Here is an 18,904-nt window from a genome sequence, read left to right as displayed (position 1 = left end):
TTCCCACACATATTTATTTCTTCGTTTCAAAATAATTTTTTGTATTGTGATGAGAAATTTGTCTCTTAACTTAAAGTTAAAGGTAGGTTTGGGCTCACTGTTGAGTAACTTGGCTTATGAAAAACCACTACAGCTCATTTCCACCTCACTTCCCCCATAATTTTAAAAAAATACACCATTAAGTAATGAGCAAAAGGCCATCTACCAAGTAAATATTTTATTATTTATCTGAATGCTTCATTTTCAAGTTGGAAAAGAAAACAAAAAACTCCAAAGTACTTCTTCAACCGCAAGGAAAAATGTTTCCCATAAAATGGTTTTCCTCTTTCTACCTGCTTAACCCCCAACATGCCTCACCACTCTTATCCAAAGCTGGAAAGGCCTGGCCTGGGAAAATCACTCCTTGTACAGATGGCAAGACCCGAGCTTCCCGATCAATCAAGAGTTTTATAAGAAGGCTAAGTTCTTGGCAAGATGTGCTTACTCGTGTGCCTGGGCACTGACAGTGGACTCCGTGCCCCAAAAAGCCTTTCAATTTCCACCTCCTGTGCTTCTGAAATGTCTGTAACCCACAGGAAGAGAAAGTAAGTCCCACTACTTTCAACTGTTTAAGTCTCACACAACTTTTTCTTCCTAGTACTTTCTTCAATGTCCCCTCTCAGGGGAACTGTAACTGTCTGATACGGCAAATAACAATATTTACTGATTTAAAAGTCTGATGAGCATTGGCAGGAAAATACACCTTCACCCGCCACCTACTGCAAAAAGACTTGAGATTAGAACTAGTGATTCCCGGTCAGTGATTAAGAGAGAGAGACCCAAATACCTAGGGAGTTACAGCGCTCGATCTGATTGGAGACTGGCTGCAGTGACGCGAACCTCGAGTCCGGCCGGCAGCTCTTCAGCTTGACGAAAAGCGCCTTCTTTAGGGCACAGGTGAAATACCGGGTGCCCCTAAAGGTTCCGTCCGTACAGCCGGCACATTCGTCTTCCTGAAAAAGAAATGCTTCCATATGCGCTGTTCTGCTTTGCAAAGAGAGCACACCAACAACTGCGGTTTCTAACCCTCGCTTCACGTTGACCCTCCTCAGAATTCCATCTCCTGGCCCAATACTGAGAGCCCACCGCGGAAATGGGCTGACCACTCAGTGCTTCAGCGCTTCAGTCTACAGCTACCAGCTTGAGAAACAAATGCCTTAGTCCAACACAAAGTTGCCATTGTATTTCCTTTCAGAATGTAGACTTACACCTCCCCCGAGTCACTGGTTTTTGGTACCATTTCTACAAGTATTGAAACGATGGATGGAAGAATATTAAACAGCCCCTCAAATAGCACTACCACGCAAACAAAAAAAAAAAAATATGTTCAAATAAAAGGTACTGTCTCAGATTCTCCTTCCCAGATTTTGAAATGCTGAACAATATACTTTCCTAATCACCAAAGGAAAAATCTTTCCTTGCTCCAAGAATCTCAAAAGATCTCTAAAAACAGCAATTCATCTTAAAGATAGTGATATAAATATTAGCACTCATGGGAGAACAGAGTTTGAAGAGGGAAAAAGCCTGGACAGATTTGTCTTTCTTACTGTATTCTGTTTGTTTCAATAAGCCTAAACATATTAGCCTAAAAGTCTATTTTCACTCCTTGAACACAAGCCAATTAACATTAGGAGCCAGTGGCTCAGATGCTATATGGATGGCGGAGGAAAGCGGGCAGCATAGCCACTTCTCCGTGGAGACTTATGTGACAAATGCACCCTTCCAGCAAGTGGAAGAGAATAGGGAGTAATCTGCAGAAACCCCGAGAGAGGAGAGATTTGCAATTTGTAGGTCAAATTCAATTACCAGTTCAAGTCCAGCTAGTACTTCATTGAGTCCTGGTGGCTGACCAATCCAACGGATCACCCCATAGAAAGGAGGGTTCTCCTTAACTTCAGCCAGAGAGCCCACTTCCAGACCATGTGAGTTACCAGATGATACAGGCAGGGGTGGGCTCTCCTGGACAGGCGCGTTGTTCAGCTCTCCGATCACAGACTGGACCGACAGAGAAAGTGGACTGTGGCCAATGCTTCCATTGCTGTTGGGCATCTTTGTCAGACTGAACGGCAAAGAGTGAAATCTGTTCTCACTGGATAATGAGTTCATGGAAGGAGGTTGCAGTGGGGGTGAAGCTTGTCCAAAGTCTGGAGATAGCTCTGTAAGCGATTTTGCAGGGTCTTCAGCAACTATAAAAAATTATTCTTAATTAGAGAAATTTATTCAAGAATATACTAAAACTGCCCTACATCTCTAAAAACGAATAAACACATCTAATTCAAATGTGCACTTCGCATAAGCATGTCAAGCTTAATATTGCAAAGCTCAATATCCCAAACTTGTTCTTATTCTTCTCCCCACCTCTCAGAGAGCTCTCAACTCAGAGCTTTAGCCCTTACTATCTCTTCCGCCTGGAATGCCCTTCCAAAGCTCTTTCTCTGGCAGATTTATTCACATCATGCAGATCATAAAACAAATACTTTTCCACAAAGAATCTTTTCCAAGCCACTCTACGGCAGCTGGCATCCCACGTGTTGCCATCACTGTGGCCATTTCCTTCATTGCTCAAGTGTTGTCTTGTGGCCCTCTCCATCACACCACAGAGTGCAAGCTCCGCAAGGACAACACGTGTTAGTCTTTGTCACGGCCGAAGCCACCACACTTGGAACAGCCACTATAATATAAGTGGTACCAACAGTATAAGAAAACACACAATTTCTTTTCCAAATCAGTGACTAAATGAATCCAATGTAGAGAAAAAGGTTTTCAAATGTTTAAGTAAAATTAATCACAGAAAGAAGGGTATTTTTACAACTAAATTATTTCTATTTTCTAATTTAAGAATGAATTTCATTACTTTGCATGTCCCAACCTAGGTCTTTTAGAATCAATATTCTTCCATGAAATTATTATATAATATTAGACCAGGAGTCGAGAAGGTGGGGATTGTTCTACAAGACATAAACTGTCATTAGGAATTACAGCACATCAACACATGGCAGAACCTGGAGAATATCCAGATTATGAAAGCTGTCATCCTACTGGCTTCCTTTCCTTAGAAAGCTGTCAGCACACAGGAAAAGCACCCACCCATCCACTCGTGATGGCAGAGCTAGAGAGGGGGCTACTTCTTGACCCCTGGAGCAGTGCCCCCGTGCATGTCTAGAGGTCAGCCAGCTGTGGACACACCATAGGGAATGATCACCCTTGATGATTCAGGGTGAACAAAGAAAAGAATAAACCAGGAAAAATCATGTCTCAGAACCAAGGGAAGGTAGTTTTTTTTTTTTAAATGGAGCACTTTAAAAAGATCAAGAAAGACTCAGACAGAAACCTTTACATTGATTCTAGAGATCTTCTACCCTGACCAGATCAGCTCAAGGAATAGAACAAACATTAATATATTTTCTAAATGTTTTATTCATTTTAATAGAAACTATACATGATATTTTAACTCACGAATATTAATATAAAGACGTTCCAAAACTACAAATATTAGTTAATAAGCCATTTCTTTCTGGTGAGTTGAAAGGAGAGAATCATTACAAAGAACACTAAGATTTCAGATTACCTTCATCAATGTACCAAGTATTTTTTGATTTGGGTTGTGGCTGTGAGTCAATAGAAGACCCATTTAAGGTATAAAATAATTCAGATCTGTTTCTATTTCCAGGGTCTGAGGTAGATCCTATGGAATAAGAAAGTTCCTTTTAAAAATAAAGTCAATATGGTATTAAAGTCTTTAATGATATCAATATACATATGATTTACCAACTGTTTACACAACAAATAGATGGATACAACACAACAATATTTTACTATTGTTTTCAGCTTTTAAAAATTTACAGCCATTTTGGCAATGTCAAAAAGATTCTTCAGTCCAAGAATCAACATAAGAGGGAGGCAGGTGTAAATTTAAAGAAAAGCCTGCTATTTCTTATTTTAGTGAACTGCTTTAAAAAGTTATTTCATGTACGATGGCTCATTTTCAAATGTCAAAATTATCATTTCCCAATTTTATCTGATGAACTTACTGGTTCGCATATTTAACCTAATATTTAAAAACAGTTCCTTTCAGAAGAAGGTAATCTTCAAATGTTATACACAAATCAATGTATAAATTAAGTTTAAAAGATTTAAGGTTTAAACATTTTGGAATTTCTTGGTCACCGAGTTCCTGGCTTCTCCGCGGAACAGACCCGGCAGTGCTATTTTGATTCGTTCACTTTAGTAACCGCGCGGCGGGCGGAGCGGGTCCCGGCAGCCCAAGCGCCGCCTCACGCCGCAGGCTCTCGAGGGCCGCGCCCGACCCCCGGCCCTTCCCGCGGGAGCGGCGCGCGGGCCCCACCCGAGGAAGACCCGACGCCCGAGCCCGAGCCGCGCCAACGGCCGGGAACGCCTCGGGCTGCGGGGAGCCACGGGCGGCCGCGCTCTTCCATCTGGGCCTGCGGATCCACCTCACGAGGTGCATCTGCGCAGCTTACACCCCATTAAACTCGCGGCCTCCCGGGGCAAGGCCCTGAACACGCCGTGAAGAACAACACCCTTCCCCAGCGGAGCCGCCCGCCCACGCGGCGCCGGGCTGAGGTCGCCGCCTGCGGGCAGCCCTCCCCGGGCCGACACCCGGTGGCCAAGCGGGAGTTTCCCGCTGGCTGCCCAGAGACTGCCTCTGCCAGCCCCCACCCCGCAGCCCCCCCGCGGAAGCCCCCCCGCGGCAGCCCCGAGCCGCTCCACTGAGACACTGCGCCGGGGCTGCGGGCGCTCCGGGCTGTTAAAGCGCACACGGAACGGCCCAACGGGGTGAGCGCGCAATGAGCCAATGGTGTGCGCCAGCTCCTCACTTAGTTATTCAGCGGCAGATGGGCTGATTGGTCCTAAAATGGTCCAATCATTCACCTAGGGCTGAAAATGGTCCAATCAGGGATGATCGGAGGGTGGGACTCTGAAAGAGCATATAAGGCAGGGCGGGCGGGGCTCCCGAGCCCAGACGCCCACGCGCTGGGGCTCGCGGCGCTCTGCTCTCGTCCTCTGAGGCGCCAGGAAGAGCGCGGCGTCCCGTGCCAGACCTCTGTGCAGCCCCCTGAGGGCGGCGCTCTGGGCGGCCAGCAGGAAACGCCACCTCTGGCTCCCTCAGAAGCCGCTGGCACTGGGTGGGGGTGGGGGGAAGGGGCAAGAGGGACGGGTGGGAAGGGGAGGAAAGGGGGGTTGAGGGCTGGGGAAGTGGTGGGGGAAAAAGGGGGGGAAGGGGTGGGGGGAAATGGTGGGAGGGGGGCGGGGCGGGCTGCTCGCGGGCAGGCGGCAACCTTGAACGAGGGCGGCGGGAAACTGCTGCTCAACCTCGTGAGGAAGGGGCGGGTCTCGCCCCGCAGTCCATGCTGTGGGGCCGGGCTTCAAAATTAGTTCTTTTCACGAGATACCTGAGGTAGAATTATTCTCCTGACCCACATCCAAGCTGACAAAAAAATCCTTACATTTTTTAAAAAGTGAGCTGTTTTTACTTCTGTAACGACCGTCTGATGCGTCTGTGAAGTAACGTGAAGCTAAAGAAAAAAAGCTAAAAAAAAAACTCCACATGCGTTAGAGTTTCTGAAGAGACAAAAAAGTTTTGCTTAGCAGTTTGGGATTTGACTGGACAGTTAGTGAAATTACTCTCTCATTTGCGTTATTCTATAGTTGCAGCTCTGTACAAATTGGGGGGAGGGTCCCAAAAACCAGCTGACAGGGCCCCGCTGACGAGCGCCTCTCGGGAAGCCTTCCCTCAGCTTGAAGAAGACGGGGCCTCTAGCTTAAGCGACAGCATCGATAAAAAAATTTTAGTCAACTAGTCAAATGTCTGAGAGAAGAAAGTCCACATACATGTGAAGGAGAGAAACCTTTTAGCAGTATTGTGGCAAGTCAGCACGTAAATAAGGAAAAACTAGTCTTTCATACCTGTAACCTTTGGTTTGTTGTGACTGGACGAACCCTTGTCCCCAACACCTCTTGACATAAAGGCAAGTTTGGGAGGCCTCCTTTCCTGGGTCACGCTATCTGAAACAGTAAACCCATTTTTTAAAAAAAGCAAATTGTTACAGAAGAGACACCATCTAGCCAACAATGACCGCCACCAAAACACTGCTTTCCAACAAAAAGCATTTTCACAGTAGTTTTACAAAACTCTTGAAGGCATCAGAAATACTGGAAGCGATAATGCCAAAAAGAAAAAACCACCACTGTACTTCAGAACAGCTCCCACAATCCACCCCAACACAACTCAGAAAACGCTTTAACTTCTTGAAAATGTAATCACTTTTAGTCGATTTTATTTCACGTGCTAAAATAAGACAAAGCAAACCTTACTCAGTTTTGTGTAGCATTTCCCAACTCAGTATTCCCTAAACACCCCTGAGTGTTCCAGCGTGTCCCGTACTCATATACTTCCAGAAGATACTGGGATAAATAAGACAAACAGGCTTTTTTACCACACAACTCCAGAGTTTTATATGCTCGTGTGCACTGTGAGTCTCTCAAAGAGGGGTAGGCTTATTTGATAATCTTTTTTGTGCCACTCTACTTAGTGTACAGGATTAATGTATTTCATGCACACAGTTTGGGAAAAGTCTGGTCAGAAATGTGTATCTTTTTTTAAAAAAACACGTTACAAATAACATGAATGGGCACACAAACACATATAAATAGGAGAAACAGAACTGTGCAGAGGTTGACGATACAGAAAGTCGGAAACAAGTATCAGTAATACTTGAAAAAAGCACTCAAAACTTTTTGAAATATAGGTGTAATAAATTTGGCCAACTAGTGTTGGACACAAAGACTGCTCTCTACTTTAAGGGCCAGTAATTTCCCTAAGACAGTCACAGACACTGATCAGGCAAATGCAAAATATCAGTCTTGAAAGGGTCCCCCTAAAAAGGTCAACAACACACCATGGAGTCCAACATGACACTGAGGAGTCATACCTGATAAAGCTGTTAATCAGCCCACAGTTGGATTTTTGAGAACAGGGGAAAAAAATAGGAACATCTTTATATTTCAAACACAAGGAAAAGGTCATTTTTTAAAAAGGAAATAATACTGAATGCATTATATACAAATGATTGGCAACTTTTTACCTGGGTTGATAAGGAAGGGGGCTGTACAATTAAGATCTCAGAGTATGATCAACTGGAGTATTATTTTAATTCAAAAATTATACTGAATAACCATGACTTTAACCATGCTAGACTAAAAGAAAAGCTATCTACTAGTATTTTTATGATGTTACTGTTCAAGTGTTTCCAAATGGCACATATGAGAGCTACTGTGGAAAGTAAAACTTTGTAGTCACTGGCAAAACTTCCCAAATTATACCATATAAATTGACTAAAGAAAATAACTTCCATTATTAACTGTAATTAAGTGCATGTATATCCATTTTCAAAAGATATTGACGTGTTTGCCATGATCAACACATTATTCAGTCAGTGGCAACTCTAACAAAGGCAGCAGAGTCTTAACTAAGGCAGTCTGAAGAGTGAGGGGCGGCAGACAAGGGGTTGAGCTGGTGGTGGCCGCTTTGTTTCTCATGCCGGGGAGGATCCCAAAGACGGGGTACACAGACGCACTGCAGCTGGAGACCATAGTTACCTTCTGCCGCAGACTTCATGGTGGCAGGGAAAGGCGCTCAAATGTCAATCTTGTGTATAAGGCACTCCTACATTTTCTACTGTAAGGGGGCACACGCCACATCTAACTCACCTTTCAACAATTATATAACGAATATATCTTCTTTCTTTGTCACAACTACGTTCATGTCCAAAACCAACTACCTAGATGAATTTTTTAAGAGATTACCATCTCAGGAAAGATAATATGAGAAAGTAAACATCAGTAAGGAATAAATTCAGCAGTCAATCTTGTGAGATTAAAATAATCTGGGTTACTGATGAATAACGATTGCTATTAAGCTGAGATATTAAAATGGATAGCATGAGAGGTCCACCAAATGGCATGTATAAAATGTACACAGCAGCCTGATTCATCATAACCAAAAGCTAGAAACAATTCATTTTACAGGAGAATGGGACACAAATTGTAGTCTGTTCATAGGATGGACTACTACATAGTGATAAAAGATAAAAATAGGGTAACTTCTTATACACATAACACCATGGACATTATGTTGGGTAAAAGGAAACAGGCCAGAAGTATTCATTATATATACACAGCAGGACTGCATTCAAAATACTATAATTAGCAGCTCATCCAATAATCTTGTTTATTGACTTAACCAGAAAAGGAAACATTTGTTAGAGAACCTTGGGTTGGAAGTCATAACAATAAAATAGTGAACAATAACAAGAAATGTCTCTGAATTTTAATTAGAAATACAGAAAAGAACAGAAATCCAAGAAATAGATCTTAACAGATACACCCAACTGATTTGTTTACAAAAGTATAAAAGCAATTCAATGGAAGAAACACATCTTTAAAAGAAAAAAAGAAGGTGGTAGAGCAATTAGACATCTATAGTTATATAAAAAAAGAACTTCTACATAAATCTCATACCTTATAAAAATTAACTCAAAATGAATCAGGGATTTCATTATAAAATTAAAAACTAGGAAACTTTTGAAAAATAGGAGAATGAGGACTGAAGAATCAGAACTCTCATAAGTTGCTGGTGGGAATGTAAAATGTCCAGCCATTTTGGGAAACAGCCAGCAGTTCTACAAATACTTAAATATTCATTTACCGTATGACCCAGCAATTTGATTCCCAGGCATAAACCCAGGAGAACTGAAAACATACGCCCACACAAAAGTCTTGTAGGTGAATGTGCATATCAGCACATTCTAGAAACAATACAAAATCCATCAACTGATGATGAGTTAAAAAAAAAAAGCCTAGTCATACAATGGAGTATTTACTCAGCCATAAAAAGTACTGCCTCATGTTACAGCAGGCTTGAACCTCGACTCTATCAGTGCCAACAGACTGTCTACCATATTGCACTCTAGTTTTACAGGCTGTCACCTTTGGAGGAAAGTAAAGGGCGGACAGAACTTTTCTATCTTATTTCTACCAGTTGCATGTAAATCTATCATAACCTCGAATATTTTCAAATCATATTTCTGATAAAGGAGTGACTTAAAAAACGATTCAGTAAAGACTTGGCAAAAGATTTCTATAACTTCTATGATCTTCAACCATGCAAGATGACAAATAAGCATATGAAGTGTATATATGTTCTTACACCATAGGAAGTGAGTAGTAAAGAAGATACATGGATGAGCCAAAAAAATTAATATTAATATTTTGTGAGTGAAGTAAGTCAGATAAAAAGAGTGTGCCCTTGGTTACTCCAGTTATGTAAAATTCTAGAAAATGCAAACAAATGTATACTGACTCAGGATGGCCAGTGGTTGCCTGGAGGGGTACCGGGGTAGGGGTGGGGTGCCCAAGCCATGGGGAGGTATCACAGAGGACACGCCCAGGTGACAGCAGTCCCATGACTACATACATATGTTAGGACATATCACATCACACACTTTAAATAACAACAATTTATTGTATGTCAGTTACACACTACTAAAACTGTTAAGATTTTTAAGAGAAGGTATAAAAAAGTATGTAAAATATGCAAAGAAAAAATTCATCAGGGACACAAAAGGAAGTTAGATCAATGTTAGGTGGGAAGTTCTCATATAACTTTCAAGATTTTGTGCAAATGTGAACACACCACCTTATATTCCCAGCCAAAACTAAAAGAAGGAGATAGACTGGATTAGGAAAAGCACAAATGTGTAATTTAAGAGTGGCACTAAATGATAGGCTCCATATCCCAGGAGCGCTAAGAACCTGAACATAACGTCAAATGAGAAATGGTAAGAGTTTTTGAACATCTGAACCAGAAATGAACAGTCATAACAGGTTCAAGACCCCTTATCTTTCAGTCAAAGCCACTGTAACCTGCAAGTGGCTGGGATAAGTTCCGTCCTAATCTCACCCGCTGATCAACTGCTTCTGAAGATTTTATTCAAAAGATGGAAATATTAATTTTGTCCTACAAATGAAGGTAATTGGGCAAGAAAAAGAAACTTAGGAACTAAAGGAGACACTAAGACTCTTTTTTCCTCTCAAGAAAAGGATGCTAATGATGACATAAAACATAGATGAAGACTCAATCAAAATTAATGTTCGTTTTGACAACTTTATTTTTTTTAAATCTATTTGGGAGCTTTATTTTGTTGGCAAAGAAGTATAATTTGTGTATTATGTTATAAGAGCTGGCATTGGTCTTAATTATCTTCTATTCAGGGTTTATGAAAATCAAGCTTTAATGAAAAGAAATATTTTCCTCCTTCCTCGTGACTGCGGAGAGCCAGTACTTGTGGTTACGGTGGCCAGGAGCTGTAGATCAAGTGTGCCTGACAAGTGCTTCAAGGAGGTTCTTGTAACTCATTTTAAATATTTCAATCCCATATCACTATTTAAATTAAATATAATTGTAAATGTTTTTGAAGGTAAATACTATTAAAGAAGAATTCTTGGTCATATGACATAATTATATCATAGGGAAAACAAAAATGGTAGCTTTTTCCTCTTCTTTTTAGATTGTATTATTTGTATTGCAGTAATACTGGGTTACAATGTTGTCTTTAATTTGGGGTGCAGGTTCGCACCTCTTCAGAGGTATGCTACCACAACAGGTCTACCACCAAATCCCCCTTCATTACTTCCCCCCACCGTCCCCAGGCACCCCCTCCTTTCCCTCCTCTCACCCTCCCAATACTTTCTTTTTTTAAGTGCCACCATAGAAACCAAGATCATTTACATTTGAAACCAAATTGAGATGCAGGAAAAATATACAGATAGAAACACAAATCTAGAGTTTGGGAGGAAAAAAAGCATCTCAAATGTTATAGCAAATTGAGAAAAACACAGTTACACACAAGCCAACTTCTTGTACCTTTTTCTTTCTTAAATTATCATACTAGACTAATGATTTTCCTGGTACCCAGGAGCTGTAAGATCAAGTGTGCCTGACAGGTGCTTCAAGGAGGGTCTTGTAACTCATTTTTAATATTTTAATCCTATATCACTATTTAAATCAAATATAATAGTAAATGTTTTTCAAGGTAAATACTAAAAAGATTAAATAAATGAAACGTTCACATATTAGAAATGTCAACATAATAAAATGACAATTGTCCTCAAATTGCTCTACAGATTCCAATCAAAATCCCAATGGAATTCTATTTAATATTTGAGATGCTGATTGTTAAATTTGCAGTAAGGAGTGAAGGACCAACAAAAATCAAGAAACTCATTAAAATAAAGGCCAAGGAGGGAAACATAATTACACAACGTGAAAACTTTTAAAGCTATACTGATGACAGCCTAGAGGTCTTAGTGCAGGAAAGAATAAAGCCTAGAAAGTGATCCACATACACATGCTGGAACTCGATTTATCCAGAACAAGCATTGTAGCTCGTATCTCAAATCCTACACAATCAAATTGGGGTGGATTATGGACTCACATGTGAAAGACACCTATGAGACTTAGAAGACAATGTAGAATAGAAGGAAAATTCAGAAGACCAATGAGATTGGACTAGTGCCAATATTAAACCATAAAGAATCATTTAAAATAATGCGGTACTGAAGCATAAGCAGACAGAATGGCACATCCAGAAATATCCCAAAGTACATGAAAATTAATATGAAGAAAGTAGCATCTCAAACAAGGAGGAAAAAGATGGACTTTTTCATAAATAATGTTGGGACAACTGGGTAACTGCTTAGGGGACAGGGAACTAAATCAGATCCATGTTCCACATCATACACCACACAAAATACACATGAATCAAAGATATATAAAGAAAATAAAACCACAGGAGTATTAGAAGAAAACATGGAGAAATTCCTTTGTAACCTTGAGGGGATTCAAAGTTCAGATAAACAAAATTCATAAATTCAACCATATAAAAATTTTAAATCCTGCATGGCAAAAAGAGAAAAAAAAAAATGCTAAAGCAAAGACAAAAGCTATCATGCCAAGTGAAACAGGCCACACCAAAGGAGAAACATGGAGTGAGTTGCCAACCTGCTCTAGCCACTGTGAATTCCTGACTATTCCTCGAACTGGTCAAGGGGTAGCCTCGGTACTCCCTCAAAATCCATACAGCTCACTCCCAAATTTCCTTTATGTCAAAAGCTCAAATGTCAACATTGAGGGCTCCTGGGATTACCTTCCATGCAACAGAAAAAGCCCACCGCCCCACCACGCAGCCCAGCAAGCCCTTGCCTGCTTCATCTTTCATTCTCTATCTCATCACCATTTCATTGATATTATATTTTAATTATATATTGTCTATCTCCATTCACTAGACTAAAAGCTCCATCTGGGAAGAATTTTTATCTGTTTTGCTTTCTTCTTTATTCTCAATACCTAAAACAGCTTAAGTAAGGGCTTAATCGTGTTTGAATGAAGGAACAACCTTTCACAAAACTGTTTGTGGAACAACAGCATTTAATTGAAAGATTAAAGACTTTCAATTTATCAAATTATAAATTATGTTACTTCCATAAACAGGCATAAAAAGGCAAATTAAGTATCCTTAGGTAAAATATCAGCATGTGTATGCTTTCCCCAAAATGTAAACTATTTGTTTCCAAAAGGAAGCAATGAGATAGTTAGGAACCCAATTTACAAGAAATTAAAAATCAAGTTTAAAGAAATCAAGAAAAGCAAGTGTCAGACTTTTATAAAGCAAAACTGAAAATTATTTGAATTCCACACATCCACCTAAATCAATGTACTCTGGCTATGAAGCGAAACATTAAAGTAGAAAGCATTTCCTAACTCAACAAAACAAGCATTTATTACTTGCCAAACCAAGACAGAGATAGGCAGGCCAAAGAGTGCGGCCTAGGAGAAATCCCAAGGGTCACCTAGAATTAACTCCTTTGTTTTACAAAAGAAAGAAACTGAGGACTTGAAAGGACCTGTGGAAAACGCAAAAGTGTTCTGTGTCGAAATTAGCAATAATGGAAAAACACTGGAAGCAAAAGGAAAAAAAAAAAAAACATTTTGTTCAGTTGTGATTCTTGCTATAGTAAAATTCAGCTTTTATAGAATTAGAGACAAAATACATCTCCATGGAAACAATATTTCCAAGCATACGTGTGAGGCTGGGAAGTATGTTTTTCTATGCAGGTCTTCACAGCCTAAGAATACACACAGGCTGGGTTGGGGGAGAAGGCGCTGGAAAGAGCAGAGCTGGTCAGGCTGGTCTGGATTTGAATTCTAGCTTTACCACTTATTGATCCTAGCCAATCTCAGCCCTATCCAACTCCAGGCTTTATCAGCAAAATGGAGATAATGAATTAAGATCCACATCATATGTTTGGCAAGAATGTAAAAAAGTACAAGATATCTTATTCAGGGCCTCCTACATTTGTGGCTACAAATACAGGCTTTCCGTTAGTTTTATGGTTAACATTATGTCAACCATAATGGTGACATATCCAGTAAGTCAGAATTTTAGGGGCAGGCAGAAGGCACTGCCCAGGCTGCTGTCGATAGGAACTGGTCAATTACTTGACAACAGCCGTCAAGTGTTTACTTGTTTGAGGTAACATAAAAGGTTGCTTAAGACTTTTGGATGTAAAGTTGAGTGATCTGTTCTGACTGATCGATTATATCATCTCCAAAGGGCCATCCAGCAAGAAACCTCTCACAGTCTATGTGATTACGTTAGATGGCCAACTTTTGCTCAAGAGCTTCTAGATTACACCCTGGTCTCACTCAAAAAGGTGGCAGTTTCTTACATTTTCTGACTCTTCTAGTCAGAAAGGGTTTTTTTCCACCTTACAAAGGACAGGTGATTTTTAAAAGTGAGTAATGACATACAAATGCCATCCCACACAAACATATTTTAAGGTGAAAAATTGTTGTCATTTGGGGGTAAGAAAGAATATTCCATCAAAATTTAATAACAATTCGGTAACATAAAAGTCAATTTCCAACAATGCACCTTGAAGCTTATATTTACACACTCATCACAAAGACAAAGACATCCTCGAAACTCTGCCTTATTAACATAGGAAACATACCTGGGATGATATCGTTGATATGCAAGAGAATTGTACTTTCGACACTTGCAAAGCTACAGAGCTGTACTCCATCAAATCTTCCATCCCAGTTGCCAATAGGATTATCCTAGAAATTAACAGAATAAACTTTAAAACCCTTCTTAATAAAATATAAACACAAAAGTCTTTATTTTCCATAAAAGAATCCTCCAAAACATTTACATGGTAAATTTTATCCTTTCTTTCCTAAGGTGGGGGGGGGGGGGAGAAGGCTGTATGAGAGTAACTGCCACAGTAATAAGGCTTTTTAAATGTTTTTGTTTGTTCTTTTTTTTGGTTTTGTTTGGAGGAAAAAAGCGATCCAAGAATAATCAAGTAAACCCACAGAAGAACAAGAAATCAAAAGTATTTTTCATATTTTAGGAGACAAGAAATACAAGTAGCCTATTTATATCTTTATAGCCTATAGTAATATTCTCCTCACATATATTGCTTCACCCAGGAACCGGCCCCAACTTAGTTCTAGCTTGCTCTCATCACTGTTACATTCCCTGAACATGCAGACATTCAATTTGAACTCATATATGCCTTTCTGTTCAGAGAAAGTCTGTTTTTTCATTTTCTTTTTGTCACTGTATAGGCATGTACAAATTTCCTCCAAAATGAAATTTTTGTATTAATTATTTTACATTCTAGTGTAACATCCACCAACCCCAGCTCATGGAGCGAGTTAAGAGATGGGCCAGCCCGACAACACCCCAGAGCACCAACGTGTCCAACATATTACACGTCACTGGAAATTAAGAGAGATGAACAATACTGCATTTGCCAGAACTTTCCTTTCAAGAAGTGCTCTAGAGGGGTTTAGAATGAAAGCTACAGAAGCCAAACCGGACAGACAGAGGCAGGGAGAGGTGGCCTATTGTCCAGGCGGCCTGCCCCCAGCGCATGAGGTGACTTGTAGGCAGTAGGCCCATCGAAGGAGGGGAAAGCCAAAAGGCTTGGCCAGGTTTGAGAGTCAACCTAAAAGAGCAGCCAGGGAAAACTAACCCCCACCACAGTGCCCTTGCTTTCCTGCCTTCTCTCTCCTCGGTGCATCTCCCCTCCAAATAAACACTGAACGTCCAAAGAAAAATGGTGTGAAGGTGAGTTTCATCGTTAGCGCTTCTGAGGGACCCACAAGCTTTACTCTGGCTCTGGCTGTTCACATTGTAAATGCTCTGTAAATGTTTGCCTAAACATAGTAATGTTTGTCTAACTGATGGGGGCAAAAAGAAATTCCTAGAGTTTCCAAGCACAGGATGACAAATTTTTGCTAGAACATCCATACCCTACCAACCAAAAAATATACTCAAGTAGATAAAAATAATCACTAAAAACATGGTTGGTAAGTGCAAAACTCTATTACTCACATCCTCTCTAGTGCTTAATAATTCTGAGTTTCCTTCTTTACACCTACCATACTTCCAACGTAAGATAAAATGTTTTCACTTTTTTTTTGTCTCTTAACCATCCAACCTGCCCCGTTCAACCCATTATTAACAAATATTATTGTAAGGTAATATTTAAAAAGAGTGAAACAATCCAAAGGGTAACTATTGCCTGATCCTACTTATAGGAGGTGCCTAGAATCGGCAAATCCACGGGCACAGAAAGAGGGAAGCGAGGAATGGGGAGTGACAGCTTCAATTTGAGATGATGGAGTTAGCTGTGGAGTGGCCGGGGTGACGACGGCACTGAACAATGGGAATGCAGTGAGTGCCACTGAACTGGCCACTGAAAATGATTAAATGATAAACTTTTAAAAATGATCAATTTTATTTACTCATTTTACCACTATAAAAAAGTTGGACTTACATCCTCAAAAACTACTACCCTAATTGTCTATTCCTCTAAAGCAATGTGTTTTTCTTCTATTCAGGTATGACCATAAATGACTTTTACACTACTCTTTAAAATCAGATAAAAGTCAATAAAATTTTGCAAAATATTACCAAAAGAAAAACATAGATTACAAAAAAATTCATTTCAAAATAAAAAGAAGACATTGATACTTGGGGATTTTTTTCTGGTCTCTTTGCCAATTATAAAAAGGCAAATTGAAAGACTGAAAACACTGGAAAAAATAGTAACTGTATCTTCTATATCTAGACTCCTGTCTCATAGCAATGTTCCTTTACAAAAAAGAAATTAGAGCATGTTCTTTAAACTACTTGACCGTAGTCCATTTTAAATATTCAAGAAGTGTTTAATTTGTACCTAAATTGGTCAGAAAACTAATAGATGCATTAACAAAGGTAATAGAACCCAAAAGTCTCTTACCATATCCACCCCAACAAAATAGCCTAGGCTTTCTTTCCCGGGCAAAACATCACAGAATATAACCGTTCCCGATTCTATAGTTTCTCCAAGCTTCAAAGAAACTCTGGAGTTTATTTCCAGAGGAGGAAGTTCAACCTGCATGGTGTCCACTGGGCCTGCATAATCACTTTCCAACCCATTATCATCATCTTCTATGATTTCCAGCTTGTCCAGAGCAACAAATACCCCACAGTCTTCTTCACACTGAAAAAGCTGTTTTCCTTGATAGATTCCATCTGTGAAGCCTTGGCCACGACCTTCTTCCTAGTTTTTAAGAGAAAGAAAATAAAATGAAAGATAGGCACAGAAAGATCGTCCAGAACAAAAGGGAGTCACTCTGCAGATTTCAGGGAAATCAGTGGAAAAATTCTAAATGACACACACAAGAACTGCAATGATTAGTGACTGCTGTTGGATTTACGGTTTTTTAAACAAGGAAGAAACTGTATCTGATGCTGAAATAAAATTACTTGAGCATTTCAAGTCATAATTACCTTGTGAGAAAGTGGGACTGGATGTTACATTGTGATTTAAACAATAATTTTGTCATAAAAAGAAAAATTTACTTTAACAGTAACATTAGCTTCCATTATGGAGCACTTACTATGTGCCAGCCACTGCACTCAATTCTGGATCAATAAATCACAAAAACACTGCAAATTGTGTACCAATGTCATTATTTTACTGATGGGGAAGCAGACCCAGAGAAGTTAAGTAGCCTGGTTAAGGAACATGGTAACCCAACCAGTAAATAGCAGAGCCAGATTCCAATCTCTAATTGTTGTACAATCACTGCTTTAAAAATTAAATCAAGGAAACAAGGCATGAAATCCTATTTGAAAGAATATCAAAACATAACCCTTTTAAGTTCTAGAGAACTAACATTAATTTTGGAAATATATCAGAAATAAATTCCAAGATGATTTTTGCATATATTATCAGGGTCAACTGTAAGCAATTTTAATTAAGACAACTTGTTTAAAAAAATCATAAACCCAAATTGTCATTATTTGGTTAACACGCATTATGAAAAACTGAGAAACCTAGAGATGATGGTGTCACCAGATAATTAACAAGCTTGTGATTAGTCTGCAATTGGCACAGTTCATTTCTAATATAGACAATTAACATTTCTAAGCTATAAGTCTTCAATAATGATGTGATCTATTTGTATTTTCTAGTAGTGTAAGTAGGATTTTTTGGTAAGTTTTCAATTCATCACCTTTGCATCATCTCAATTTATCATTAGAAAGTCATTCCTACCGGGGTGAATATTAACAATTATAGAAGATTTCTGGGATGATTTATCTTGTACTTAAAGGGGAAAAGAAAATCACATGTATAATTTGTGCCTAGAAAAAGTACGTACACACACATACACACACAGAGAGCACTAAGATGGTTTATCAAACTTACCAGTAATTCTACTCCAAAGAATATTCCCGAAACTGTCCTCTCAGCTAATAGGGGTCCTCTGAAGCGCACAACTCCCGGAAATTTTTCTTCCCCAGATCTCAGCTGCACTTTCACAGGGCAGCCCACATCTATCTGCAGGCCTTTACTTAGCCTGTTTCTGTTTTTAAACAGGCTGAACCTTTCTTCACAATTGGTAATCGCCAAAAGCAACTCTGTGAACTTTTCATTTATTTCTACCACATCCTTTTCATCAACAAAGAGTACTGCATGTGGTTGCTCTAGGATTTTTAGTCCAATCTGATTTTTCTTGCCTTTTGCAGAAGGAATCCTCGCATGCCCCACAGACCGGTCTTGGATATACTGTCCTATACTTCCCTTTGGCACTTTAAGAAGCTTTTGGGTTTGTTTGTCTGTCACACTGCATTCTTGAAGAAGCAAATAAAAAATCCGCTCTTCCCAGTAGGGTGAAGTGACTTTTTCTTGGCTCCATAAGCCTGAACTCATTGTGATATTAACTCCAAAATATTAACTTAAAAAAAAGAGAACTACTAAGTCTGTAGTAAAACTGCAAAAGGTACATTCACTGGCAGTCCCAAAGCATGTTTTTAGCAATTTGGTGTCCATGCTGCAAAAAGACAGCAATCAAAATGCCTGGAGGACAAGCAAAAAGAAACTTTATGCTTCATTTCACATGCGCTAATAGTAAGGTAAAGACTTTTTAAAATCTCATTCAGCTAGTAAAACACACACTTCCAAAAATATCTAAAAGTATTAAAAGAACTATTACTTGTATCTACCATCATTTTGTAATGAAGGTGATCCAATCATAAAGGATCTCACAGTACAAATTTTTGTTTCCATGGCATTTTAATTTATAAATTCAAGAATCTAATAAAAGATAACCTTCAATACATATTCTGACATTTTTAAGCTTTAAAAAGCAGCATTTTGATCTCCCCTAATTTAAAAGGATAGGCTGCTGCTCTGGGGCAAAACACACAAAAATTTAAAAGGC

At 39.5% G+C, this 18,904-nt stretch overlaps 1 protein-coding gene across 4 annotated transcripts in view; it reads right to left on the bottom strand.

Moving 5' to 3' along the window:
- The window catches only part of CYLD (CYLD lysine 63 deubiquitinase), a gene marked incomplete at both ends in the record, with an annotated part of 31,784 nt that extends 13,391 nt beyond the window's left edge, over window positions 1-18,393 (bottom strand). Inside the window, 7 exons of one of the 4 annotated variants that reach the window (XM_084257313.1) lie at window positions 827-992; window positions 1,846-2,225; window positions 3,608-3,724; window positions 5,968-6,062; window positions 14,121-14,239; window positions 16,435-16,737; window positions 17,890-18,393. In XM_084257313.1, the coding sequence (XP_084113439.1) occupies window positions 827-992; window positions 1,846-2,225; window positions 3,608-3,724; window positions 5,968-6,062; window positions 14,121-14,239; window positions 16,435-16,737; window positions 17,890-18,393 (1,684 nt within the window). Of the gene's footprint in view, window positions 1-826; window positions 993-1,845; window positions 2,226-3,607; window positions 3,725-5,967; window positions 6,067-14,120; window positions 14,240-16,434; window positions 16,738-17,889 lie in introns of all 4 variants that reach the window. The other 3 variants (XM_084257314.1, XM_084257315.1, XM_084257316.1) reach the window with 3 other exon arrangements.
- Between the last annotated feature and the right edge of the window lie 511 nt (window positions 18,394-18,904).

The sequence above is a fragment of the Talpa europaea genome, assembly GCF_964194135.1.
Source record: "Talpa europaea genome assembly, chromosome: 16".
NCBI lineage: Eukaryota > Metazoa > Chordata > Mammalia > Eulipotyphla > Talpidae > Talpa > Talpa europaea.
Note: the sequence above shows the minus strand (reverse complement) of the source record. Positions and strands in the feature narration are given on the sequence as shown.